At 41.8% G+C, this 27,496-nt stretch overlaps 1 protein-coding gene across 3 annotated transcripts in view; it reads left to right on the top strand.

Moving 5' to 3' along the window:
* MCC (MCC regulator of WNT signaling pathway) overlaps window positions 1-27,496 on the top strand; it is a 383,535-nt gene that overhangs the window by 269,291 nt on the left and 86,748 nt on the right. For all 3 annotated transcript variants that reach the window (XM_033110748.1, XM_033110747.1, XM_033110749.1), the window contains 2 exons: window positions 9,543-9,656; window positions 21,888-22,030. In XM_033110748.1, coding sequence (XP_032966639.1) covers window positions 9,543-9,656; window positions 21,888-22,030 — 257 coding nt within the window. The remainder of the gene's footprint in view (window positions 1-9,542; window positions 9,657-21,887; window positions 22,031-27,496) is intronic.

Genomic DNA, 27,496 nt, shown 5'->3' with positions numbered 1-27,496 from the left:
CAATAAATGATTAAATAAACCCACCTATATATAGGTTTATTTAAATAATTAAATAAACCTATATATATGTATGGGTTTATTTCTGGGTTTTCAATTCTATTCCATTGGTCTGTGTGTCTGTTTTTCTGCCAATACTATCCTGTTTTGCTTATTGTTGCTTTTTATGTGTATCTCTTCTCTCTGAAGGGCAAGTGGCTCTGTTAGAAGGACAGAATGGTAATTCCCATCATCACTTATTGGGAAGGAAACAGAGGTACCCTGGCAATGAAAGTCATGACTTACGGGAGTGCCTTGGGTAGCCAGATCAGTGAAGGAGAAAAAAATAGAACATGCACAGTTTGCCTGGGATGAGCTTACCTGCCAACAAAGCGGGCAAGGATGATTCAGCCACCACACACACACACACACACACACACACACACACACACACACACACACACACGTGCCCCATGGGACCTGTCTGCATGGAGAATGTGGGATGAACTCATTCCTCTGTCTCAGGTGTGAATGTGGAAGTTGTTGGTCCCTTTGGAGGCAGTGCTGTTGAAGAGCTGACCAAAGTCTCAGAAAGATGAGTGAAATGGTAGACTTAACAGCCTAGATACAGGTGCTGGACCACCCTCACCAACTGTGGTCTTTGGGGAAAGGACTTGTCCCTCATTGAATTGGGAATCACAGCTTCCCTGTGACCACAGAGATGTGGTGTGATGATAAAGATCCTATGGGATGACACACGGGACAGTGCCGACTAAGCAGGACTGTGCTGGCCAGTGTGGGTTGTTTATACTGCCGTAGCGATGGAGAAGCATCTTGTCACTGTAAATAGTGAGGCTCCTGGGAGCTCATCCGAGTCATTGGGCTGCTGGCTTAAAATGACATCAGAAGTGCAAAGCCCTTTGTCTCAGGGCTAATGAACAACGAGAAAGACATCTTAACTATTTAGCCCAGGAGGAACCAAAGAGAGAGGCTATTACAAAGGCGCTACTAGCTTCTCACCCGAGCCTTGTGCAGCTGGACATTTTATTTGTCAGAGGCGAAGTGAGCCTGTCCTTACAGCCAGTTGAACAATGAAATTTGAGTCAAGTAATGTTTCATCCAGAAATAACAACAATTTTGACAGTTATCTTTCAGCCAAATTTCCAGGTGGTTTAGTTTCATTTGGATACACTCTGTAAAATGAATGTGAAGCAGGGTTCAAAACAGCCTAGGGAATTAGTGCCTTTTATAGAAATAGAAGGTATATACAGATTTATATCCTTTACATACTAGACCCAAATTTATGGGTGTCTAGGAAGTGTCTAGGTTCCATCACAACCTTGCTTAGGCCTTGGGTTAAACTTTCATAGAGAATGAAGAGCCTTGCCAATCATGTCCTTAAGATAAGCCTTGGGACTTCAGCAGAATCCAGCAAAGCAGCAACGGCCTTCAGCCCTGTGCTGATACCAACCAGGTATCAGTAAGCTGCTCCAAGACGGGCCAGTGTTACCTACTCATCTGCGTGTCCCTCTCGCTTCCTCTGATGGGGCTCCGTCTGAGAAGGTTGTTGACTTGAAAGTTTTTGAGTTAAAACTTGGTTGAGAAAGAGGAAATGTACATTTGTTGAATGCTTACATGGTTCCAGACACTGTGCTTGTCGCTTTATGGATACTGTCTCATTTTGTCTTTATGACAGCCCTATAACAAAGCCATTAAATATACTGTCCAAAGCCAGTCCACCAATAAGTGGCATAAATGAGATTTGAAACTAGGTTTATATGATCCTTTATAAATTAGGATTAGGTCAACTTCATGTGCCTCAACATAACAGGGGTCTATACAACAGAGGTCTGTTTCTTGCTATTCTGTTACAGAAGTTTGGAGTTAGGTAGTCCATAGCTGGTAGGGTGGCTCTACAGAGTTGTTAAGGAGTCAGGTAGCTTTCGGCTCCCTAGAGTGTGGACCTCATCCTTATGTCTGCTGGAGCTCCATCCATCACATTAATGTACCAAGCAGCAACAATGCAGGAAGAGAAAAAGGGCAGGACCTCTCTCAAAAAGATTTTCCCAGAATTCCCACATAATAGTTTTGCTTACATCTCATTGGCCAAAACTTTGTCACATGGCTCTGACTGCAAGAGAGGCCAGGAACTGAAATATTTTAGTGGAGCTTCAATATGACCAGCTGAAAATCAGGATCTTGTTCCTGAGCATGAAGAGAAAAATGTGTTAAGGAAGAGACTAGCACAGACTCCAAACATCATATATATTTTCTTTCTCTTTGGTTAGTGAAACATTTTATTTTATAGTACTTCATAGTTCGTATGTCTGAAGCTCTGACTCAAGTTGGAGGCCATTTCAGAAACCAGGATATAAGTAAAGAGATCTCAAAAAAAATGGTATAAATGTAATGTTCCTATTATAGATATTTGGCAGTTTTATTTGTTTTGGTAAATGTATCTTTCCAGGATTTAATCCTACTGTCACTCCTTTTACAAAATTACCAAGGAAATCCTCTATACTTCTTATTTTTTAAAGATTTTGTATTGAAACATAGCTAATATACAATATTATATTAGTTTCAGATGTACACCATTGTTATTCAACGTGTATATTCCTAAAGCAGTGATCACCACGATAAGTCCAGCAACCATCTGACACCGCACCATGCTATCATTATTGACTATATTTCCTATGCTGTATGTTACATCCCCAGACTTATCTGTTTTATACCTGAAAATTTGAACCTCTTATTTCCCTATGCCTTTCTCCCCCTTTTTAATTTTTCAATTACAGTTGACAGTCTATATTATATTAATTTCAGGTGTGCAGCATAATGGTTAGACATTTATATAATTTAAGAAGCAATCCCCCTGACTAGTCTAGTACCCACCTGGCACTATACATAGTTATTACCATATTATTGACTATATTCCCTATGCTTCACCTTACATCCCCATGACTGTTTTTTAACTACCAATGTGTATTTCTTAATTCCCTCACCATTTTCACTTTGCCCCCCAACCCCTCTCCTATCACCCTAATATATCTAGTACACCATACATAGATATTATAATTTATTGACTATATTCCCTATGCTTCACTTTACATCCCCATGACTACTGTGTAACAACCAATCTGTACTTCTTAATCCATTCCCTTTTTTCACCCACCTTGAACCCCCTCCCATCTGGCAACCATCAAAATGTTCTCTGTAGCTATGAGTTTGTTTCTATTTTGTTTCTTTTGTTCTTTAGATTCCACTTATAAGGGAAATCATATGACATTTGTCTTTCTCTGTCTAATTTACTCAACTCAGCACAATACCCTCTAGGTCTATCCATGTTATTACAGAGAGCAAGATTTCTTTTTTTTGGCTGGGTAATACTCCATTGTATATATATACCACCTCTTCTTTATCCATTCATCTGTTCAGGGACACCCAGGTTGCCTCCACATCTTGGCTGTTGTAAATAATGCTGCAATGAACATATGGATGCACTTGTCCCCTCAAAGTAGCATTTTGGGTTTCTTCGGATAATACCCAGAAGTGGGATTACTAGGTCCTTCTTTGTCTCTTGTTACAGCCTTTGTTTTAAAGTCTGTTTTGTCTGGTATAAATATTGGTGCTGCAGCTTTTTTTTTCCCCCCCATAAAATTATCTATATATTTACTTTCAGTCTGTGTATCTCTCAATCTGAAGTGAGTCTCTTGTAGGCAGCATATGTAGGGGTCTTGTTTTCTTATCCATTCAGCCACCCTATGTCTTTTGATAGGGACATTTAATCCATTTACATTTAAAGTAATTGTTGATAGATACGTAGTTATTCCCATTTTATCATTCATATTTTTTTACTTTTTTTTTTTCCTTCTTAAAGAATTCCCTCTAACATTCCCTATAATACTGGTTTGGTGGTGATGAACTCCCTTAGTTTTTTCTTGTCTGGAAAGCTCTTTGTCTGTCCTTCAATTCTTAATGATAGCTTTACTGGGTAGAGTAATCTTTGTTGTAGGTCCTTGCTTTTCATCGCTTTCAATATTTTCTGCTAATCCCTTCTGGCCTGCAACATTTCTATTGAGAAATCAGCTGAGAGTCTTATGGGAGCTGCCTTGCGCCCATGACTAACTGCTTTTCTCTTGCTGTTTTTAAGATTCTTTCTTTGTCTTTAACTTTTGGCATTTTAATTATGATATGTCTTGGTGTGGGCCTCTTTGGGTTCATCTTGTTTGGGACTCTGCACTTCCTGCACTTGAATATTTATTTCCTTTGCCAGGTTAGGGAAGTTTTCAGTCATTATTTCTTCAAATAGGTTTTCAATTTCTTGCTCTCTCTCTTCCCCTTCATCACAGTACCCCTATGATGAGAACGTTGGTACTCTGGATGTTGTCCCAGAGGCCCTTTAAATTCTCCTCATTTATTTGGATGTTTTTGGTTTTTTTCTTTTTGCTGTTCTGTTTCGGTGTTTTCTGCTACCTTATCTTCTAAAATGATGATTCAATCCTCTGCTTCCTCTACTCTGTTGATTCCCTCTAATATAGTCTTCATTTCAGTTATTGTATTCTTTATTTCTGACTGCTTCTTTTTTACGTTTTCTATCTTCATTTTTATGTTTCCTATGTCTTTGTTGAAGTTCTCCCTGAGATCGTTGAGTATCCTTATAGTCAGGGTTTTGAACTTTGTGTCTGGTAGATTGCTTATCTGCATTTTGTTGAGTTCTATTTCCAGAGTTTTGTTCTCTTCTTTTATTTGGGACATTTCTTTGTCTTCCCATTTTGTCTGCCTTGCTGTGTTTGTTTTTATGTATTTGGTACTGCTCGTATGTTGCCCGATCTTAGCAGAATGGCCTTATGTAGTAGGTGTGCTGTGGAGGCCCAGTGGCACAGTCTCCCTTGTCACCAGAGCTGGTGCTCCAGGTGTGTCCCTTGTGTTGGTTTTGTGTACCCTCCTGTTGTAGTTGAACCTTGGTTACTGTTTGCGTGTTAGTGGAAGGGATTGACCCTCGGGCTCATTGGTTGTGAGGACTGGCTATGAACAGATAGAGGAGTTGTAGTGCAGGGGCTGGCCCTGTGGAGCAGAATTCACTTTAGCAGGGCTTTGATGCCTGCGCAGTCTGCCCTTTGGATGTGTCATCCTTGGAAGTGGACTGGTGATGTTCCAGCTAGGTCTGAAGCTGGCCACTGGGTGTGCCAGCCCCAAGGCCTCCTGGGAGGGTATCCACTGCAGACCAAGTTCAGCTGCTGCTTATGCCCTGCCCAGGGCCACCTGGCATGAGCCACAAAGCAATCTACAGATGTCCACTGTCTGCGCTGTGCTTGGAGGTGCCTTGAAAGGCCAAATTGTGAACCAAGGTTGGCTGTCACTAGTGCCGCTGGGCTTGGGGCTGCTCAGCCAGAGGTATGGGACACACCTAAGCCAGATGCTGCTTATCTGGGTTTTGTGAACCTTTGAAGAATTTTAGGAAAGTCCACATTATGAACCAAGACAGGCTGTTTGTATGGAAAAGCCACTGGAAGAAGCTTGGGTGGGCCTGCGAGTTGGGTGGGGTGGAGTCTCAGAATCACCAGGGCAGGGTGAACGAATAGTGATAGCTAGGTTGATAGAGACTCACATATGGAGGCAGCCTGTATCTGCACATTGCTGGGGGTGGGGGAGCACTCAGCAAAGAAATAATGGCTTCCACCAGTTCCGCTGTCCGGGAGAAAGCTGTCCCATCCAGCCCTCTTCCTGCAGCCAGACACTTCAATTCCTCCCTGGTACATATCGAGCTGCTATCCCAGCTCTGAAGCTCAGAGTGAGTGTGTTCGTCAGTGAGTCTGTGCACAGGCACTTTAAGAGGAGCACCTGGGACTGCAGCCACCCTCTGTCTCACTCAGTCACAACCTCTGCTGGTTTTCACAACCAGAAATTATGGGGACTTCTCTCCCTGGCATTGGAGCCCTGGGCTGGGGAGCCTGATATGGGGCTGGGACCCCTGGCTTTTGGGGAGAGGGGGGAGGACCTTTGCAATTTTTAATAGTCACACAGTATTATGTGTGGGATCCCCTGTTCTACGTCTCTGCCCCTCCTAGCAGTCTTAAGATAGCTTCTTCTGTATGTCCTTACTTGTAGGGGTTCAGTTCTGCTAGACTTCAGCGATTCTCAATGATGATGGTTCTGTAGTTTAGTTGTAATTTTGATGTGGTCATGAGAGGAGGTGAGCACAGGCTTATCTAGTGCACTATATTGACCAGATCTATGCTTCCTAGTTTTTAATGCTTGCCTTGACACTACACAGGTTTCATCACATGACTTATAGCATTGCTCACAAACTCTCTAGCTTTTGAATTTGCAAGGATACCATCAGCTCCACCATAATGAGGGGGTGAAACCCAGAAAGAAGAGAGGTGAAATCAGCTTTTTATTACTGAATTATTGACAAGGAGGGACAAGAAGGGTTGCTGAACTGAAGTCCACAGGGAGTATCCAGCACTCCTGGGTATAGGAACTTATCTTGTATTCGGTAGTCTTGTGTTCGGTCATCTGATGGTAAAGGGGCCTGTCAGCCCAATTCTAAGCAACAGGTCTTGAGACTTGTGGGCAATTTGTTTTCCCCACTCCACTTCCCACTCTCTGTAGTTTAAGCTTCTGCTGAGTAATTGTCGGTACCATTAAGAAACAAGTGTATATTTTACTTCATATGTAAGTTTTACCTTCTATTGAAGGTTGCAGGAAGGAAGGAAAATAACCCTTTATGGTTTTTATGCTATCACCTACATACACAGAAGACACACTCACAACTCTTGTTTCTTTAATACAAAAGCCTCTTTCTCTTAAAAACAAAAACAACAACAACAACAAGAACTTATTAAACAAAAAATATCCCTAAAAGTTTAAAATCACCCAGAGGCCACCACTAAAATGTTAGAATGCTATCTTTCTGGTTACTTTTTTTGTTACATTTTCATTATTTTTAAATCAGAAGGTAACAGTTTAAGTAAAAGTTTCATTCACATAAATAACTGAAAATTACTATCATACACAACATCTTACAGTGAGGAAAAGGCACTGGTGGCCTTGGTTCTCATGCTAAGCTACCTATGGGACCTTGAGTAAAGAAATTAATCTCTGGGTTTCAGATCCTCACCTGCAAATATAGAAGTTGGAGATGTCAAATACTAGGGGACTTTTCCCCACTCAAACATCTGTGTTTATGACACATGAAACAGTCTACAAAACTTATGCGGGATCACAAAGCTAGCATATAGTCCAGATGTTTCTTAATTTGGGGTCAATAGCTAGATTCCAGAGTGTCTTATCACCATAATTAAGTGGAACAAATGCATAACCCCAAATTTATACTCTTGTTTAGGAGAAGGGTCCATCATAATCATTAGATTCTTAAGGACTCTGTGACCCAGGAAGGTTCAAGAATAACTGGTCTATTCTCATTTTATGGATCCAGGGAAGCAAAGGGACTTGCCTCAAATGCTCATCCTATGGATCTCCCTGGCAATCAGGAGAGCTGGTAGGTCAGAAGGTGTTATCAGCTCCAAGCCCAGTGCTCTCTCCAATGGCAGCGACCCATCCCAGACCCCCGCTGCTGTGCCCTATGATGGAAATAATCTAGTGTCTCCCATCTGGTCCAGTTCATGAAATCAGTGTGGAATATACACCCTCCTCTCACAACTTTTCCCCATAATTTTCCCCCAACCCCTCAGGCAGCCCTTTCCCCCAGAAGTAGGAGGGGAGATCTTATGAGAGAGGAAACAAGGCTCACATAGTTGGAGTCCTTTATTTCTTCCCACTTCTTTATTTCTTAAAGAACATTTCAGCTCTCCAGGTATTTTTATCCTTCTCATCAGAAGGATAAAAATCTCTCAAGACTTGACATAATCATATAACAGGCCACAGTGTCTGACACTGAAGGAAAATCCTCAGATTAACAGTTCAGAGGTGGTGGGGTCACCCCAGCTGCTAAGGGAGTGGATTTGTGTCTCTCTCTACCACACTGGAAGCAAAACAGCCTCAAAAAGATTGTACAATGGGACCACTGTGGTATTTGTGCTGAGAATTCATCACACAAAACCTTGTATCTGAAACCCAAAGTGACCTTTTCTGAGCGGCCCTAGCCCTGCATGAGAAGGCAAATACCACCAGATTGCCTGACATTTCCTTTTTTAAATTTCAAGCATTCCTGATTTCCAATCAGCTATTGATCTGTTGGTTTGCAACTCCGATGCAATTAAGTGAAGTCGCTTTTGCTTCTGTTATAGTCTAACATAAACTGTTTGAAACCGCAGTCCCTGCCCTATTTCTCCTGCCCCACTCACACCCCCTCCTACCAGCCAACATGCTGCGTGGATGGGGCCAGTTTAATTTCTAAACCTGAAATTGAAATCTTCAAAGTAGAGTTATATACTCCCGTACTGTGTCCATTTTTAAAGATCACATTTATTTGCTCACTCCTTACTTTAAATCCCTCTTCTCAGAAGCTACCAGAAAAACATCTAAAGAGGGAGGGTTACTTCTGATTCTCATCAGTCACCCAAACGTAATGTGGAATTCAGCTGGGGAATGGTCTGAGCTCCACCTGGAATTGACAGTGAAGACAGATGAGAAGTAGTGACACAGAGGGCAAAGAAGTGTGCAAGGTGGTATTGCTCTGGGATCAGTGTGTTAAATGGATCTTAGAGATAGTCCCACCCATCAGCCTGAAAAGCCCCAAAAGGCATGTGTGTGGTAGGTGTGCATGCAGCCCAAGCTCAGTGTGCAGGGTCTTATTTGAGATCCTAGAAGTGCAGCATACCCCTTGTTAATCTGTTGGAGAACATTCTTTCTAGCTCCAGTTAACCTGAGAGAATTGGCCAGGGGAAGCTTTCTGGATAGATTCTGGGTTGGTCTTTTCATAGCCTAATTTGTCAAAGTTCTGGGTTCTGCTCCTATGAGAGGGCCTGCTAGCACAGAAGCATCTGGTCAGTCTCGTCGGGCTGGGGACGGGGGCACGATGAGGAAGAATAAGCTTGCAAGAAAATCAATGGGACAGCTTTACAAGGAGGCCATCTAAAGAAATGAGCTCTCTTATTTTTTCTTAATACTTAGCGTGTCTCTTGATGTGTCTCTTATCCATGCAGCCGTGTGGGTGATTGAATTGCAAACAACTGAATGGCCCTATTCAACTTTAATATTTTCCAAAGGTTAAAGCTAATTTGATTCTGCCTTATCCTTCCTTATGTTGAGAATCAGGCAGCCCCACACCAGCTCTTAATATCATCCTTGCTGAGTAACCCAGGGAAAGCCCTTAGAAGGAGGAGCTTTGCTCACTGTCCTGATTTAATCATCCAAAATTAGGTCCTACTGCCCTCACACAACAGTTTCCTCCCCATTACATTTAGGGTGACCATATAACCCAGCTTCCTGTAAGACACCTGATTTGTGTCCATATTCCCCTGAGATTAATAGCACCCAAAATGTCCCATTTTAGGTAATACATTTTTTATATGATCACACTAATTACAGGGAATGAAAGGAAGGAAATGAGTTTCTGCTGAAGGGTTTAACCTTGTATTCCTTTCTTTCTGTCACCGCAGCTCCATTTGGCAGCCCTGGCATCACTAAAGGGAGATATAGTGGAGCTTAATAAACGTCTACAGCAAACAGAGCGGGAACGGGACCTTCTGGAAAAGAAATTGGCCAAGGCACAGGTAAGGGAAATGGAAAGTTTTGGGTTTTGTTTTGCTTTTTTAAGATAAAACACAGAAATTCCCACAAAACAAATTATAGTTTAATGAGCAAACATTCTCATAACCACTGCCTGGATTAAGAAATAGAAGTTGCAAGTCATCCCAGAAATCCCTCCTTATGGGCCACCCCAATCCCATCTTCCCTCCCAACAAGGTGGTCACTACCACGACTCTTAGAATTGTATTTCCTGTTTCTTTACAGTTGCCCACTGAAGTTTTTTATGTCCTTAGACAGTAGAGTTTCAGTCTTATCCGTTTAAATATCATGTGTTTCCCTTGAATTTCTTAATCTACAGGTTTTTACTCTATTCTTTGCTTTATAATTAATCTGTTAAAACCGGGCCACTTGTCCTATAGAGTTTCCCACAGTCTGAATGTTGCTGATTGCACACTTATGGTAGTTTGACACGTTCCTCGGTCCCTCGTATTTCCTGCAAATTGGCAGCTGGATCCAGAGGCTCTGTCAAATTTATGTCCAGTCCCTTGGGCTAGACTGTAGAGGGTATTTGTTTTCTCCTTGGGAGGCACATAATGTCTGGTTGTCTCACTTTCTGTGATGTGAGCAGCTATTGATACTCAATGCCTAAATTCATTGATTCATTAGGACTTACAAATCATTAGTTCTGCCATTTCTTTTTTAGTTATTCTTCCTTAGTTATTAATTAATTGCTTTTAAGAGACAACATCCATCATCTATGATTTGTTGAAACAATGGTATAGTTCATAAAGAAAAAACAGAATAGATGCTTCAGTCTTTCCATTTAACATGTTTCAAGATAATGAATTGATTACCTATAGTCCTCTAAAAGTACCCAATTATTTTTTTAACTATTGTTAGGAATTTATGGATTTAAACATAGTTGGGTTTCAATCCATTGTAATTATGTTCCTTGTAGAAAATCAAATTAGAGTATCTTTGATCAGTAAGAACCTCTTCCAGTTGGCTTTTGAGTCTTGGCCTGAGCCTAATAGTTATTTCAGCCTCATCTAGTACATTTTTTGCCCCAAACCTGGAATTAACCATTCTCCAATTAGCCCTGGTTTCATTCAGCAGAAAATGGTATTTCAAGACCACAATCTAGGTGCCAAGGGTGCTTATTATGTCTAGGTTGGCGATTATTTTTAGGCTTCTTTTATAGACAGAGCCAGGAAGTTATTTATGTATTTATTTTTTTTTATCAACATATGTCAAATTTTAAAATAAAATACCTTAGAAGTTTGTATTAATTGCTCCTATTTAAATTCATACTACAGGGTACTTTTATTTAGCTTCTTCTGCATTTTATCTGTACCTTCTTTCTTTCCATACTAAGAATCCTGGTTCTTAAGATTTGAGAGGATGATCGAATTATATTTCATAATTACTCATTTGTTTCATCCCATATTATTTACATATAGTCTCAGAATAATATTAACACTATCATAACAAACATAGTTACTGAGAAGAATCTTTTAAAATTTTTATTGCATTATGCTTTCCTCATTCACCCAATGTTTTTGCAGTTGTACTGTATTCACACTGCCTCACCATAAAGCCATTGCGTCTTACACTCTCTTTCTTTTCATCTTTCTAGAGTCAACAAGTAACTATATGTTTAATGTTTATCATGGTCCTTATGTCAGTGTTGCTCTTCTGGTTTTATTTGTTTGTTTGTTTGTTTGTTTACCTGAAGCTTATTTTCTAGTAGATTCCTCAGGGAGGACCCATGGGAATAATCTTTACCAAGTTCTTGCTCGTTAATAATTATGTGTCTGTGCCCTTCATACTTGAAAGGCATTTTTGCTGGATATAAAACCCTTGGCTCACCTTTCTTTACTTGAATATGTTTCTTTATTCTCTTTTGGCAGAGAGTACTGCTCTCAAAGTCTAATAATAATACAACTTTCTTTTTCTCATGAGACGCTAACTTATTCTAGACATCCATAACATTTTCTTTCTTTTTTAAAAAGTCCAGTAATTTTACTAAAGTAACTCTTAATCTTAGTCATTCTGGTTTGGTATTCTCAGGTTTGCTGTGTATTCTTTTGATTATATTTTAAAATCTTTTTTTTTTTTAATTTCAGGAAAACGAAAAAATTTTAAATTCTAGTGTTTAATATTAATTTTTCTCCCTAGCTCTGATTTTTCTTTAAGGATGCTTACTATTTGTCTATTAGGTTTTCTTTGCCTGTCCTCAATGTCTGTCACCATTTCAAGTCCTTTATATCGTTCCCGTTTTACTTTGTTCTTCCTGTTCTCCACTTTCTGTTTCTCTTTAGGCATATGTTGTGTTTATTCCCTCTTGTGTGCCTCCTAGTTTAGTCTTTATTTATGAAATGCATTTTTATTTTATTTCTATTTTTTTCTGTGTTCTATTACCTTACTTCTGAGTTTTTCTAATTCTGAATTATGTTCTTTTGTGTCTTATGTCATTTCATTTCCTGAAAGTCTTTCAACTTATTTTGAAATAGTACGCTATTGTTTTTGACCTCCCCCCACCACTTTGTTTTGTGGAATGCTTTAATGGTTTATAGGGATATGATTCTGCTTTTTTTTTTCTTCTTATAACTTTGTATGGAATGTGACCTCAATACTTTTCTGTTTTTCGTTTTTATATGAAAAATAGTTTCCTTGAACTTTAGGTGGCAGGGTTTAAGATGGCTTTTTTAAGTTCATAGAAGTTCGTCTTCTATTGTCATGTAGTTAAAAATATAGCAGTTTGCTTTCTGACACTTCCTGGCCCTGTTCCCCTCTCGTACTTTGACCTAGATTTATTCTTTTCTTTGTCTCTATTACCCCATTTTGTTCAATTTTGACTCTACTCTCAGCAGTTTTTCCTCCTGAAGAGGAGTCCTTGAGCCAGTCTTGAAAGTTCACAAAGATGACAGCTTTAGCCCCTTCAGATCTGTGAGCCCCTTGCCCATTCACTCTTGGCTCGGGCAAAACACCTCCTGGTTTCAGCGTCTGTTCTCCAATTGGCCCTCCTCACTTTTCTGTGTAAACTTATTGATTGTATGGGTGTTTTGCAGTTCTCAGGTCCATCATCTTTGTTGCTTCCCTGTGCTTCTGTCCATACAAACACCATTCAAATCTTGTGGATGGTGGTGGTTTGTCTCTACCTGCATGTATTTTGTTGGTCAAGGGGCTACCTCTCCTGCAAGCACTTGGTTCTGCTGTGTAGGTGCTGTGTCAATTTTCTGTGGGAATTCAGAAATTGAAAAACCAGGTTGCCATAATCATCAGTCTAGAATGACCTAGGAAGTTTTGAAACCTCATGTCTCATTATCATACACTGTTCGAATAGGGAGGAAACACCCCTGGTACTTAAATCATCTACTTCCACATTTGAGGCAACTCGGGGAAGTTAACTTGCTTACCAAGGCCAAATGAATAGCTTAGCACCAGAGCCAAGGTTAACAGTGTTCTTTTCTCACGTGGGATATTATAGTGACAAAAATTTTCAGTTTTCACCCAGATGAAAACTTCACTTAAAATATTTTCCTTCTGGGGCAGCAGCCAGTTAGCTCAGTTGGTTAGAGCACGGTGCTCGTAACTCCAGGGTTGCCGGATCGATCCCCACATGGGCCAGCGTGAGCTGCGCCCTCCATAACTAGACTGAAACAAATACTTGACTTGGAATTGATGGGTCCTGGAAAAACACACTTGAAGTAAAATTAAAAATTAAAAAAATATATTTCCCTTCTGATTATAAAAGTAATAAAAATGTGATAGAAAAAACTAGAATTACAATGTTTCGGTGGTAGGCTCTAATGAATTAAAACTTTTTTAATGCTTTTGTTTCATACTTTTTTTTTTGAGAAAGTTATTTTTTATATTAAAGAAAAATATATAATGATGTTATGTGACTGTATTTTCTACTTTATAACCATCCAAAGCCAACCATTGTTAAGAATTCTTATCGGTGAGGTTTTTTGTTTTTTGTTTTTTTTTTGTTTTTTGGTTTTGTTTTGTTTTTTAAGAAAAATTGTGAATGCTTTTTACTGGAAGCTGGCATGTACCAGAGTCCTGGGTTTTAAAAAATTGCTAGGAAGGTATTTCTTAAAATTTGAGCCTATAAGGACAGAGTAGCTGTGCAGAGGATTTTAAGAGGATAATGGAAAACTTTTTCTCTGCTACGTCAAGGATTGATTCAGCTCCATTCTAACTAACTTATAGTGAAGACATTCACATGTAATAGTGTATGATGGCTGGTTTTACTCCTGATGTCAGCAGTCACTTTCTCGTGCCATTAATTAACTTTCACTTGTTTACATTCTTACACTAAATATACATAAAAATTATTCTGTTCCTTTCACTGGAGATGTCTCCCTAGTTCAGATACTGGGACCCAGGAAAGAGTTCAGATACTGGGAGCCATGGAAAAAAAAAATGGTCAGCCTTGCCAGTTTCATACCTTTGATAAAGATAAGATTTATGCAAGCAAAAATAAGAACAATGAAATGATTGTGCCGTGCTTTCTGTGCTATATGCCTTGATAAGTGATTCATGTTTGAGGATTGACCAGATTGTGGAAGATCAAGTTCACATGTAAATTTATGTTCTGTGGCTTTAGTAAGTTTTTATCAGCTCTCTAAATATTACAGAGACACAATTAAACTGAAATGTAAAATGTGAATCTTGGGGGTGCTCATCTAAAATAATCAAAGTGGGCTTCAACATCAGTTGAGTAATTACTAATGGTGATACTGGAACTGGGTGAATAAAACAAAGTTCATTATACATCATCATGAGATCAACCTGTCAGTGGAGTTTTGAGACTAGTGATGGGAAGGGAAGAACTGAGTAAGCCCAGTATCGATATGATGAGGAAGACAAAGTACTTCTGTATTAGTTTTCTATAGCTGTGTAAAAATTGCCACAAATTTACTGGCTTAAAATAATACACATTTATTATCTCACAGTTTCTGTGCATCAGGACCCTAAACATGGCTTAGCCGGGTCCTCCTCACATTTTCAATCAAGGTGTTGGGAAGAGCTGAATGCTCATCTGGAGGGTCAACTGGGGAAGAGAGCACCTCCAAGCTCACTCATATTGCAGGCAGAATTTATTTCTTTGTGGTTGTAGGGTTCATGGCAGCTTGCTTCCTCAAAGCCAGCAACGGAGAGAAAGATTCTAGAATAAATCTGCTCACAAGACAGATTTATTATGTAACATTATGTAATTATGGGAGTGACATCCCATCACTTTTGCCACATTGTGTCAGTTAGGAGCAAGTCACAGGTCCTACCCAGACTCATTGAGAAAGGTATCACCCAAAGGCTGAGTATAAGGAGATGCAGGAATCATAGAGGCACTTAGAGAGACCATTCATCACAGCTTTCTAAGGGATTGGATTAGTAACATCACTATTAGCTTATACCACTAGTGATAATTCTCATATTTCTTTACCTCTATTTTATGATAGGCAATATGCCAAGCATTCCACATGCTGTATGTGAGTTCTCATAATGACCTCTGGTATAGATACTATTAAGATTCCCTTTTTGCAGATGAGGAAATTGAGGTTTAGGTAATTTAAATATCTTGCCCATGATTAAGTAGCTCGAATGTACCAGGGGTCAGGATTTGAATCCAGGTTTCTTGGGAATGCATAGCTGAACTACTAATCCTGTATTGTCTCTTAAGCTGCCCCACCTGCCCCTGGCATCTAGAGGGGATCTGGAAGGAGGTGGGCCATGGGGCACAGGTTAATTTGGTTTAAACATCCTTACCCTCCCAAGTGGAACAGGTACACAGACATATGCATGGATTTTCACCCACATTCAACGGCGCCGTAGTGAACAGCCTTGTGGGAAGCTGGCAAAGATCATACATAGTACAGATTCGATGATGCTTTCAGCATATTTGCTGTTTGTTTAGTACTGACAATTGTTTTAAATTAACTTACTGCATTTTTTAAGTACTACAGAAGGAGGTATTTTAGACACGCTTATGAGCCCCTTTGAATTTGGTCAGTGGTAATATGGAGCACTTTCTATTTCTAAGCTCTCTATCTTTAGAAAGCAAGTCTTCTGAATTTTCTACCTCTTAGCTTTAGGAAGAAAACGTACAGTTTCCATTAAATATAATGCAGACAGTGCTTTCCTTCCTCTTTCTCTTGTTGTGTGAGCTACTTAAAGATGTAGTTTGCATGCATTCTCTTTGTCAAGACCCCCCCTGCTCCCTTTCCTTTCCTGCTTGTTTACATATACTCTAGCTGTTTCGCTTCTCCATGGCTTTCACGTTTACACGGGGCCTCTTTGTTTAGTTGGCTTGGTTCCTCCCGCTTTCCCCTTGAGAGAACCTGGGCAAGGACTGAAAATGAAGATGAGTAGTTAGTTGCAATCAATCCAGCGTGACCCTGAGAAAGTAGCATTACTTAGCATATTTCCAAAGGAAGTGGTACTGATCCCCTCCGCAGGATGGCTGAGAGGGTTAAGAAATTAATGATGGCATTGCATTTTTCAAGAACGGAGCTCATAATACTCTTAGGTTTGACAGCTGAGACTAATGTGATGATTAAAGATCTGTGGCCTCTGTGGAGTAAGATAAAACCCAGGGAAGAACATTAACAAAACCATAAAGCCCCTTAGCATCACCACATTGCACAGGGTTTTTCCAACAAGGGCTCAAGTTCTTAGGCAGGTCTGTCTCAAGGCTGACTCATAGCTTTATCCCTGGTTGCACCAATAGCAGAGATGAGCCGAAAGGGCTTTTATTCTTGGTGGTTACAATGATGATGTTGTTTGTTGTTATTAAACATTTTGCATATAGACAATTTTACCAATTTATGTGGCTACACACAAGTATATTGTATCGATTTTTTTATTTGCTTCATCATCATGTTAGGAGAGCTGAAACCTAGAGAAGGAGCTGAGGGAATGTATTAAGTGCCAGATGAAATTCAGGAAACACAACATTTCATCATATCCAATCTCAGTCTTTTTTTCTTTGCCTTTCAAACGGAAAGTCTGTCTGTAGTTGCAGGAGAAATCCACACTCCTAATGACACTGACCTCCAGAAATTCATGGCAGGCAAGATGTTGCAACCACAGACTCCCTGGCTTCGCTATACTGTAGGATCAGTCAAAGATTGAATACAGGCTAGGAGGAAGGAGAACCCTGGATGTAATTACCAATAATACTTTTTAAAAATGCAGTAGCATGTTGTTTGAAACCCTTCCTCATTTTCTTCAGCTGAAGTTGTGTGGGCTATATCCATATAGTGAAAAGAAGAAAACAATCCCTCACTTGTAAGTTTTGCTAGAAGAAGCCGCCATTGCTCCTTGTTCAGAAAGTTGTCACAATAATTGACTCTGACAGCTAAAGCTGGCTTGGTGGAAGCTGGAGGGACTTAGAATTCCCTGTTTTATACACCCCACCCACCCCCACCCCTGTCTACTTCGCTGTTTCAGTGCTCCCAGGGGGTCCCAGAGACTGCTGTTTGGGTTTCCTGGCTCTCATTTGCTATTGTAAGCATAATATTCATGTTTCCCAGGGTTCAGCAGCAGTGATTCAGAGCAGGAGAAATAAGGGGACTACTCTGCTGTCGCTCGAGATCTTCAGGCAAATTCTATGGAGGAGACAGGTCAGGGAGGTGAGAGAGAGTAGACAGGAAAGGATTGTGGCTACAGAACTCACAAAGCTTCTACCCGTTGATGCCCTAAACAGGAATCAGAGGGTGTTTCAGAGGTGTTTCTGCTTGTTACCTGGATTATAATAAATAAATAAATCACTTCACATTTAGTCTGTTTTCATCTATAACATGGTTGCAGTGCTAACAAGTAACCTCCAGTTTTCCGTGGCTTCAAGTATCAAAGGTTTATTTCTTGCTTCTTGCTAGGAGCTCACTGGGCCTGGCAGGAGACTTGGTGCTGCATTGCCCTCGCCCAGTTTCCCAAGCTGGTGGGCCTCTACCATCTGGAATGTTGCCAGCAGCCTTGACCTCGGGAAGGGAGTGTAGCAGGAGGTCTTAAAGGCTTCTACCGTGTTTCCCCGAAAATAAGACCTAGCCGGACAATCAGCTCTAATGCGTCTTTTGGAGCAAAAATTAATATAAGGCCAGGTCTTATTTAACTATAATTAAATATATAATAATATAATAATAAGTATAGACCAGGGGTCTAATAATAATACTAGACCGGGTCTTATATTAATTGTTGCTCCAAAAGACGCATTAGAGCTGATTGTCCGGCTAGGTCTTATTTTCGGGGAAACACAGTAGGCAAAAATGGTGTATTTCACTCATATCTCATTGGTCAAACAAATCACATGGCCATGTAGCTTCAAGGGAAGGGGAAGTACATGTCTAACCCCACCATGTGCATGGATGGGGGTGAACCAGGGTCTTGGTGAAGGCCCCTCCTGGCTACCACAGGGGTACTGATGTTTATGTGACGTGCACCCCATATGGTGATCTTGACGGAGCCCCACATACATAAGAAAATCCTGGATAGAAACGAATATCATTTATAAGAGGAATATGTTAATAGATGGTGAGAAAAATGAATGAGTCTTTTTATCATGCTTTTAAAATGTCTATAACATACTTACATTTTAACTTAAAAATAGAAAACTTTGTGCGAATGTTTCGTAATCATAAAAGTGACCTCTCTTTTTCCTCTCAAGTTGTCATCCTTGTGTTACCTTCTTCAATGAGGCTTTAGCGGGATATCTGCCATAGGCGACCCGTATGTGCAGGTGTGATGCTGACGTTGCCTAGCCCCTGACCTTATGAAACAGAGTATCACACATCCGGCCAGGTTTAACAATGCTCTCAGAGGTCGTGGAAACAGGATGATGAGAGGCTCTGGGTCAGTAACAGTACAGGAGTGTGATGACAGAATGGGCCTCACTTTACTAGGCCAGTCCTGCCTGTGTGTGAGGTCGTCGCCAGGACGGGAAGGCACCGATCGTGCGCAGAGTGGCTTTGTCTGCCCTGGGTGCCACCCACTCATCTTCCACTTTTCCTGCACTGAAGTACCACATTCCTGGGGTTGGCTCTTGTGCAGTTTAATGGAAGGTCTAACAACGGTGTGTTGTTGGGTTCTTTTGGTTCCTGCAAGTGATGACTTGTTTCTTCCTGCACCGTTGCCCTTGTGGGAGTTGCTCCACCTTTCCCTGCACCAGGGCTTGGAAAACTCCAGGGGATTTTTCACTTTAGTTGGAGATCAATGCTTCAACTTACCTTTGGCTGAATTCAATGAGTGTGCACAGAATGGGGAAGTGTGGTTAACGAGATACTGCAAGGGGATGTTGATTTGTACAGATGAACCTTGAGCAATGTCTTCTCAATTATTCATTCATCTAGAGGCTAGGAGTTTTGATAATTATTTTCCAGTATTCTCTTTTTACTGGGAAAAGAATCCTCGGGGCACCACTCCACGATCTCTTCTTTCTTTCACCCTCCACGTCTATCCATGCTTCTTATTCTCCAGCTCCATTTGGAAGCTGTGACCACAGTTCTCCTCAAAGTAGGTGTCACAGGGACCTCCCTCTGTGGCACCCAGCACAGTATCTTAGACATTACGGGAAATCAAGACCTATTTAGTATTTTTAGAGGAAGTATTCAATTATAGAGGCTTTCTACCATTAAAAAAACATGCTTCTGGAAAAATATAAAAATGTAAACTGAATATCTTTGCCTTCAGCTAAGAAAACTAATTTTTCTCCAATATATTCTTGTTGCTATTGCCACGTGAACCCCAAAGTTCCAAGTATACATTATAAGTCTTTTTTCTCTTTTTAGCTACAAGCACTGTGCCATCTGACTGAATCATCAGGCTTCCTGCTGTCTCTTGTTCTTACTTGCACCCTCCGGGTAGACTTTCCAGTTAGAGGCAGGGGAGAAGAGGGTACAACACCAGCTCTCGCATTCTCATTGCCTGGCTATCATCCGTCTCCTCTCTTTGCCACCTGGGCAGCCCCAGAGGACCTTCCATTTTAGGCAACTCATAAAAGTCAACAGGGATGGCCAGAGTTGTCTTGGTGGTTGTCTCGTATAAACCCTAGCACCTCTTCGATTTTGAGTGGGTTTTGTAGTTTCTTGTCGGCCTTAATGGCCTATTGACCTATAAAGACTGTGAAGGAAGAAGAATAAGTGGAGGGTGTAAGGGGAACCATTTCACAGTAGTTTGTAGCTCTAGAGCACTGAATATGGAAAATGGAAGAGGAGGAACCAGCAAGATGGCAGTGTGGTAGGAGTCATGGCGCAGACAAAATCCAGCCATTATCCTGCAATTATTGTAAGCTCTGGAACTGGCAACTTTCCTGAGTGTCAGCTTCATATACACACGTACATCCCACACACACCCACACGCACCATTTGAAGATGGAAATAAAGACCAATAGCAAAAGCTCAGATACTCTGTGGGATGGAGAGGAACCGTACTCTGCTGTTGGTATCTTCCAGAGAAATATGAAGCCTTTTCATGTAGTGACAGAAATTGTCTTTGAGACACTGCCATTTTGTGGACCTCTGTTATTTCTTTTAAAGTGTGATGGATCATGGATGAAAAAGGCATAACTTCATGGAAAGAGTACTTGTGGCCTGTTACAGATTCGTTCTGTTTAGAAAAGTGGCTTTGTGGATGTGGCTTTCACTCAGCCTGAATCCTTGCCTCTGGTCCCACGTATTTCCTGTGTGTTTGACCTTGAGTCAAGGTTATTAGAGGTTTCAGGTTGTCACTAACAACAAAAGTCCTATCTCTATTTCTCTGAAAGTAACTATGTATCTCACGAAACTCATTGATACAGTTTTCAACCACCTTTTTGCGCCAGATCCTGTTTCTGGAGCTCTGCGCAGCCCACAGGATGTTACCACATTCCTTCTGATCAAGAGGTTGCTGAGGTGTGCTCTCTGCCATGATTTCTACTAACGTACTCGTATTTATCAACCATCTTTGCTGAGCACCTCTGTTTCAGTATGCAGTTGGGCTGAGTGCCGTTTTCTGTTTGTCTTTGAAGGCTTTTTATCCCTGCCCAGTAGCCTGTGTTACGATCAATCAGGAGCCCAGCAGATGTAGGGAGGGGGGAGGACATTGGAGGTGGCAGGTGAGAGGCCTTCACTTTGCCTGCCTGCCACCAGCCCTGAAAGCGCAAAGTGGGCAAGTACATATGGCTCTTGGCTTTAGGGAAACCTTGCTGAAAATGAAATGAACATTCATCTGCTGGACAGGAAATTAATCAGGGCTGAACGTAGTAGACAGGAACATAAGCTAGACTCCTTGTTCCATCACTGATGAGCGTTTTATTATTATGTAAATGAGATTAAATGTGCACTGACTGGCGGGTGTTTGAGAAGGAGAGAGAAATGAATGAGGTGAACAGGGTCCTGAGGATTTAAACTCTGCAACAAAGATGTTTTTTATAGCATCTGCTGTCTTAGTCCATCAAATGTTGAGCAAGGGATGTTCCTCAGCCTCTTTCGTCATTGTGTCTACAAAGCAGCCTTCAGGACAGTGTGACACATTGCAGTGTATTCGCTCCATAACACTTCTAGGTCACCCACGGTGAGCCAGGCTATGTGCCAGGTGGCAGGGCTAACTCATGAAAACACCTAGTCCCTGCCTTCCAGGAGTTTACAGTCTGGTAGGAAAAGATTTTGGAAAGTGTTAAATCTGCAGATAATCAACCAGATAAGAAATGGTGTCATACCACTTAGGATTATTGGGGTGAAAAGTAACTGAAACAGACCCCAGCAGACGTCAGCAAAAAAGGAATGAATGGGTAAAAGGGACACTGAACAGCCATAAAGGAGCTTGGGAAAGAGGCTCTGGGGACATAAGGAGCAGGAACTAAGGGACAGTTTCTCCACGACCCTCAGTCAGGTGAATTGACTCCATGCAACCCTAAGGTCTATGCACTCAAGATGCAGATTCTCAAAAGAGGGTATCTGATGGGTCCAGCTTGGGCCACTCGCCCACTTCTTGGCCAGGGAAAAGAGGAGACTTGGGTAATCCCACAGAAGTTGTGTGCCACGGCAGAGGGGCCTTTGCCCAGAGAGGGAACGAGTGCTGGAGAGGCAAGGACTCAAGACGTCCTCCAGGGACATCATAGAATTTAGCTGTTGATGCAGCCGGGATTGCCGCCAGCGAGCAGGCCTCGGTTTTATTTCAGGCGTGCCCAAGGTCGAGGTTGTGATGGCTTGATTTACACGAGCCTGTGGGCGCGTCAACTCATTGGCCCTTCTGCCTTGTTCTCTCGGTTCCAGTGTGAGCAGTCCCACCTCATGAGAGAGCATGAGGATGTCCAGGAGCGCACGACGCTGCGGTATGAGGAGCGCATCACAGAACTGCACAGCATCATCGCCGAGCTCAATAAGAAGATAGACCGTCTGCAGGGCACCACCATCAGGTAGCCGCCTCCCCGGGCGGCGGCTTTCTCTCTGCCCGGCTGGGCTGTCACCCGGGTCTGGGAGTGGAAGTTGCCCCTACGAATTCTAACACTGTTTGATTTGTCACGAAGAGTTTTACAGTTGATAAAGTACTTAATCTTTGCTTTGGTAACCAAGCGCTTTCCCCTCTATTATTCTGTTCTGACGAAGGGTGGCAGTTTATGGATAAGGGTATGGAACCAGAAGTTGACTGAGATGCTTTATGAATCAGTTCGAAAGGGAGCCCCTCTAGCTTAGAGACCAGCATCGCTAGCACGCCTTTTATTCACCAAGTCTGCTCTACATGTGTAAACTGTGCTTCCACCGGGAATTTTGAGAGATTTAGGAATGCAGCTTATACCTTACTTAAGCATTACATAGGCTTCTAGATAAGCTAATAATATTTGGAGCTTAAATTGATTTACCAACGTTGACTTAGCCTCTTACAAACTCCTAAGGTAGGGGCAAGATTTGGTCCATCACTGGTGAAAAAGCTGGGGCTTAATGTTAAGGAATTACTTCTTCCTTATTATCAATCAGTTGCTCATCAGTCAGTTGGCCCTTAAGACTCCTGCATACAGCCCTTAGTTGGTGTGTTTGCCCTGCTGTTCAGAGAAAGTTTCTGCTCTAAGTGACTACTGAGCCAAGGGTAAGAACTGTTATCTCCCCTGCCTGTGCTCAGGAAGCAGCCCTGAGGAAAGCAAAATGTGTCACCTACCTTTACGGAGAAAGAGGGCTTTGTTCGCTGAATGTTTGCACAGGCCACAGTCACAACAGTTTTAGAAGCAGCTACTTTGGACACTCTGTCTAGAAGTCCTGGTTAGAAGAAACTTTGGATGCAGTTTGTTCCAGCTCTGCGCGTCACAGTAATGACAGGGCTACTTGAGGAGGGAACTGATGGACCTCTGTTGCCTGGGCAAAATCGTGGAAAAAGTTGCGCTGAACTGGAGCCACATAACAAATTTCATATTCCAATTTAGAACCTCAAGACCTTTAAATTGTATCCTGGTCTTCAGAGTGATTGTAGGTTAGTAATACATGAGCAGAGAAAGATTTTCAGCCCAAAGAAATGACGATAGCAGATTTAAAGGAGGCTGACAGAGTACAATGGCAAATTTGTAATTTCCATGAAAAACATGTTGCACTTTAAACACTTGAAGATGAAGGCACATGGGCTCGGTGAGTTGTGAAAAAAACTCATCGCACATCACCTGGAAAACTCAATTACAGGGTGTTTAAATTGAATCGAATGGACAAACTGCTTCATGTTAAAATACAGTGAGCTTCTTGACCATAAACATTTATTAGTGCCTTTTATTTAAAGGAAGATTGCATCTGTGCAGATGTCACATTAAATTCTGCCAGTTTTCATTATGTAAATGAGCTGACCCCTCCTCGAGGGGGCTCCCTGCAGGGCTGGAAGACATGCAGACAAGTGGGCCATTAACACAAGGCGCTTCTTGTGTCTGGGTCCAGCACACATTGCCCCAGCCCCTAGCACTCCAGGAAATTGCTTTGCCCTCAGGTCCTGAGATTCTGTAATAGGCTCAGTACAGTAGGAGCCAGACACCTTGGACGAACTCTAACTGCTCTCGCATATCCAGGGTCTAGAAAATTGGTTGTCATACCAGTCACGTACAATTCTGGTACCTTGAATATTTTCTTGTTACTTCAATCTGAGCCTGAGTTGGGAGTTTATTGGAAAAGCTGAAAAAGCATTAATACAGGGAGAGTTAGTTTATGTAAACTATAATATATCCCTATTTAAGCAATACTGAATTGCTTAAGGGAAGAAAATGACAATCTCGTAGTTTAAAATTTTTGTCTCAGGTCACATTCGGAGAGCCAGTCACTTCTGTGCCTGCCCAAAAATGCTGCCCCACCTCTTACAATCACAGGCCTGAGGGTAGCCAAGGATCAGACACTGCAGATGGCTAAATTCCAATGTAAATTGAATTCACAGCCAGATCAGTTCCCTTAGGTAAAAATTAAGCACTGATAGGAAAAGATGAAATGGAGAGAATCTAAATGGAGACCTTTGGGTACATTCAAATGTATCCGAATACCTAGAGCCTTCAAACTCCACTGCGCTTCCCTTCCTGCAGAAGCAGGGCTCCCTCCCTGTCTGATAAAGCTGGTCCTACCTTGCTTGGAGACTCTGTGGTAGTCTGATCCCAGGTAGGGAGTGCCAGATATATTCATGCCCCACTACTACTACTTCCTGTTTATCTTTTAGGACTGAAAGTAGTCAAATTTCATCCTGCCCCAGGGAGATAAGTAGAAAATCCACCCTGGGAAGCTACAGGTAAAATATGAAAAGATTTGTAAGCTTTTGTTCATTTATATGCACAGAATATTGGGGGGAATATGTGTGGGATTAAGACCTAAGGATTCTAGACCGAGGAGGGAGGAATTCAGTGTTGGATTAATGGTGAATTTATTAATATAACTGTTCCTACCAGAGATTCTGGATTCCGTATATTAACTCCAGTAGTTTGATTAACTGAAAGCTAGAGTCAGTGGAGGACTACATTAAATAATGTTGAAATGCCAGCGCTACAACAGCATAATGTAGGAGTCCAGAGACCGAAGGAGTCAGGGTGGGAGATAACATCATTTAAAAGGGGGTCTTTGATGCCACTGAGCTACTGGAATGAGTGTGCACTTGGTGACTGTATTGGTTAATAGGGCTACAGTAGAAATCAGAAACGTTTGGCCTGTAGAGATCTTTGATACTGGCTAGTTGGTCGTGGGGTCTGTAGGACCAGTATAAGTGGGCAGCCTACAAAAGTTTTACTTGATCTTTGTAGTCGGGAAAACGCTGGTCCGATAAACAGAGACTTGACTTGCCACTGCAGTGGAGAATCATGGCCTCTTATCCAATTCTCTTTCCCTCATCCAGTACCCAGAGCCAGAGCCTCTTGAATGGAGGGGAAGGATACACAACCCTACCACAGATGGGTGTAGTCAGTCTTCCTTCTCTCTCTTCCAAAGAGAATCACAGCCACTTACAAGGGAGACTGTAAGCGGGAAAAAGAGCTAAGCACATTCTGGGGTGGTTACTGGCTCTGAGCTGATGACAGCCCCTGCAGATCCAGAGTATCTGTAGTCTGCCAGCCAGGCTGGGGATTTATGAAGGTGTATTAGTCAACTCAGGCTGCTACAACAAAACACTACAGCCTGGGCGGTTTAAACAACAGGAATGTATTTCTCACAATTCTGGAATTTGGAAAGTTCAAGATCAAGGTACCAGCCACTTCCGTTCCCCAGTTTCGTCTTCTTCATTTGCCAAAGGTTGCCTCTCACTGTGTCCTGACCTGTCAGGGAGGGAGAGGTGAAGCAAGCTCTCTAATATATTCTTATCAGGGCGCTAATCCTCTTATGAGGTCCCCAACCTCGTGACCTCATCAAACCTAATTGTCTTCCCAAAATCCCATCTCCAAACACCATCACACTGAAGGTTAGGCTGCAACATATGAACTGGAGTGGGGGAGTGGGGGACCCAATTCAGTCCATAGCAGGAGGTCAGGTGACAAGTGGTATTACTACCGGAATCCATACCATAATGGACCTGACCTACCGTAGTGCACCATCTGGGAGATAACATTTTTCAATGCCCTGGAGATACAGTAAGTGCTCCCAACTAGCAACAGTACTGCTGTTTTTTGGTCCAAGGACCAAGAGGTGGGAGTAGAAGTGGTTTCTCTCATTCAAACAACTAAAAGCCCACTTTTAAAAATTGTTGCTTCTCATCCTTGCAACTTTGAGCTCTGCTAGTTTAGAAGTCATAGTTCGCAAGGGAACTATGTCTCCATCAAAGACTATAACAGTGATTCCATTACCGCCCACCAGGCCTTGACAGTGAAGCGAGTTACTGTACTGATGGGGTGATTGATACAATCAAGAAGAAATTGGATTGTAGCTACACCAGGCACCAGGGAGGACTACCTCCTAGAAATTGCCGAGTGGGAAAAGTTAGTGGATTAGAACAATCCAGTACAGGTCAGACCACTGAGGCCCCTCGGGAATAAAGATTTGGAATTATAATACTTCATTAGGTAAAGCCCTCTCACTACCTGAGATGCTGGCCAAACACAGAGGAAATAGGGATTTCCTAGTGGAAGAAGGAAATTATAAATACCAACTAGAGCTTCATAACCAGTTGCCAATAAGTTGGTGAAACTTTAATAGTTAGGTTACATGATATGTAGGTGTATTTGCTATTGAACTAGAAAAGGGGTGATCATGTAACAGTGGGTACAATACCTGATGGGACTTGGGGTCTCCCATCTCGGTGAGAAAGTGCGTCCATTTATAATTGAATGAGAGACAGTTATAGAAGCTTGGTGTCTTTGCTATTGCAATTTGAAATTTTAAATGTAAGAGGGTGTATATGGTTGTCAAGTAGCCAATGAGAGTAGACTATGATGGATATCTTCTGGCACTTGGTGCCATTCCCACCCCCTCTCTCTACACTCTCCAGAATCAAAAAGGTTGGACTCTGGGGACCACTTCCAGACTCCCTTAACTGCGTTCTGAATATACTTTTGGCTGTGGCCATGAGATACGTTTGCATGGGTTTGGAAGGCAGAAAGATGTTGGGAGCCATTGTCCCTCATGTCGCGGCCTGAGGTCCTGCATTAACTGGTCAGCCCCTGGCGTGGTGGGCAGGTGTGAAGGCAGCAGCAGTTTCCTGATCTTTGACAGACCGCGGCTATGATGCAAATCTGACAGTTTCTCGTGGTCTCCACCCCCTCCTCTCTTCTGTAATGCTTCCAATGTTTTTGCAAGCAGGGGACAGCCTAAAGTAATTCCTTTCTGCTTGAAACATCCAGTGTAATGTGTATTCCTAACTAAACCTTGCCTAATGCATTCCTAAATCTTATCTCCTAGGAATAATCACTGTACATCCTGTATATATATAGCCTTCTAAAAAATTTTATTCATGAATATTTTAAACAAATTCGATCATATAGCACACACTGTTTTGTAATACATACTTCTTCACTTAACTGTATCTTATGAGTGGCTTTTCTAAACGCTCATCAGACTTGGGGAGATTATAGAATGGGATGGGGGAAATGGAAAAATACATCAGTAGCTCACTTTGTTTCGGGGGGTGGGGAAGATGTGTAAGCAAATTAAACATGAGATCTTTTGTCTCCCAAGAAGATTATTTTCTTTTTCCAAAAGCTATTCTCATGAAAACATCAACTCTTCGCTGCACGAGTACTCCACATTTTCTGCTGCAGTTCCCGTTTACTCGTTAGCCCAGGGCTGTCTGGCTTCTGACCCTAACAGTTTGCCGGAACTCCTTTAGCTATGGACTGAATTGTGTCCCTGCCAAAATTCATATATTGAAGCCCTCAACTTCCATGTGATGGTGTTTAGAGAAGGGGCCTTTGGGAGGTAATTCAGTTTAGATGAGGTCGTGAGGACGGGACCTG

This window comes from Rhinolophus ferrumequinum, chromosome 7, assembly GCF_004115265.2.
Source record: "Rhinolophus ferrumequinum isolate MPI-CBG mRhiFer1 chromosome 7, mRhiFer1_v1.p, whole genome shotgun sequence".
In the NCBI taxonomy this organism is placed as follows: domain Eukaryota; kingdom Metazoa; phylum Chordata; class Mammalia; order Chiroptera; family Rhinolophidae; genus Rhinolophus; species Rhinolophus ferrumequinum.
Note: the sequence above shows the minus strand (reverse complement) of the source record. Positions and strands in the feature narration are given on the sequence as shown.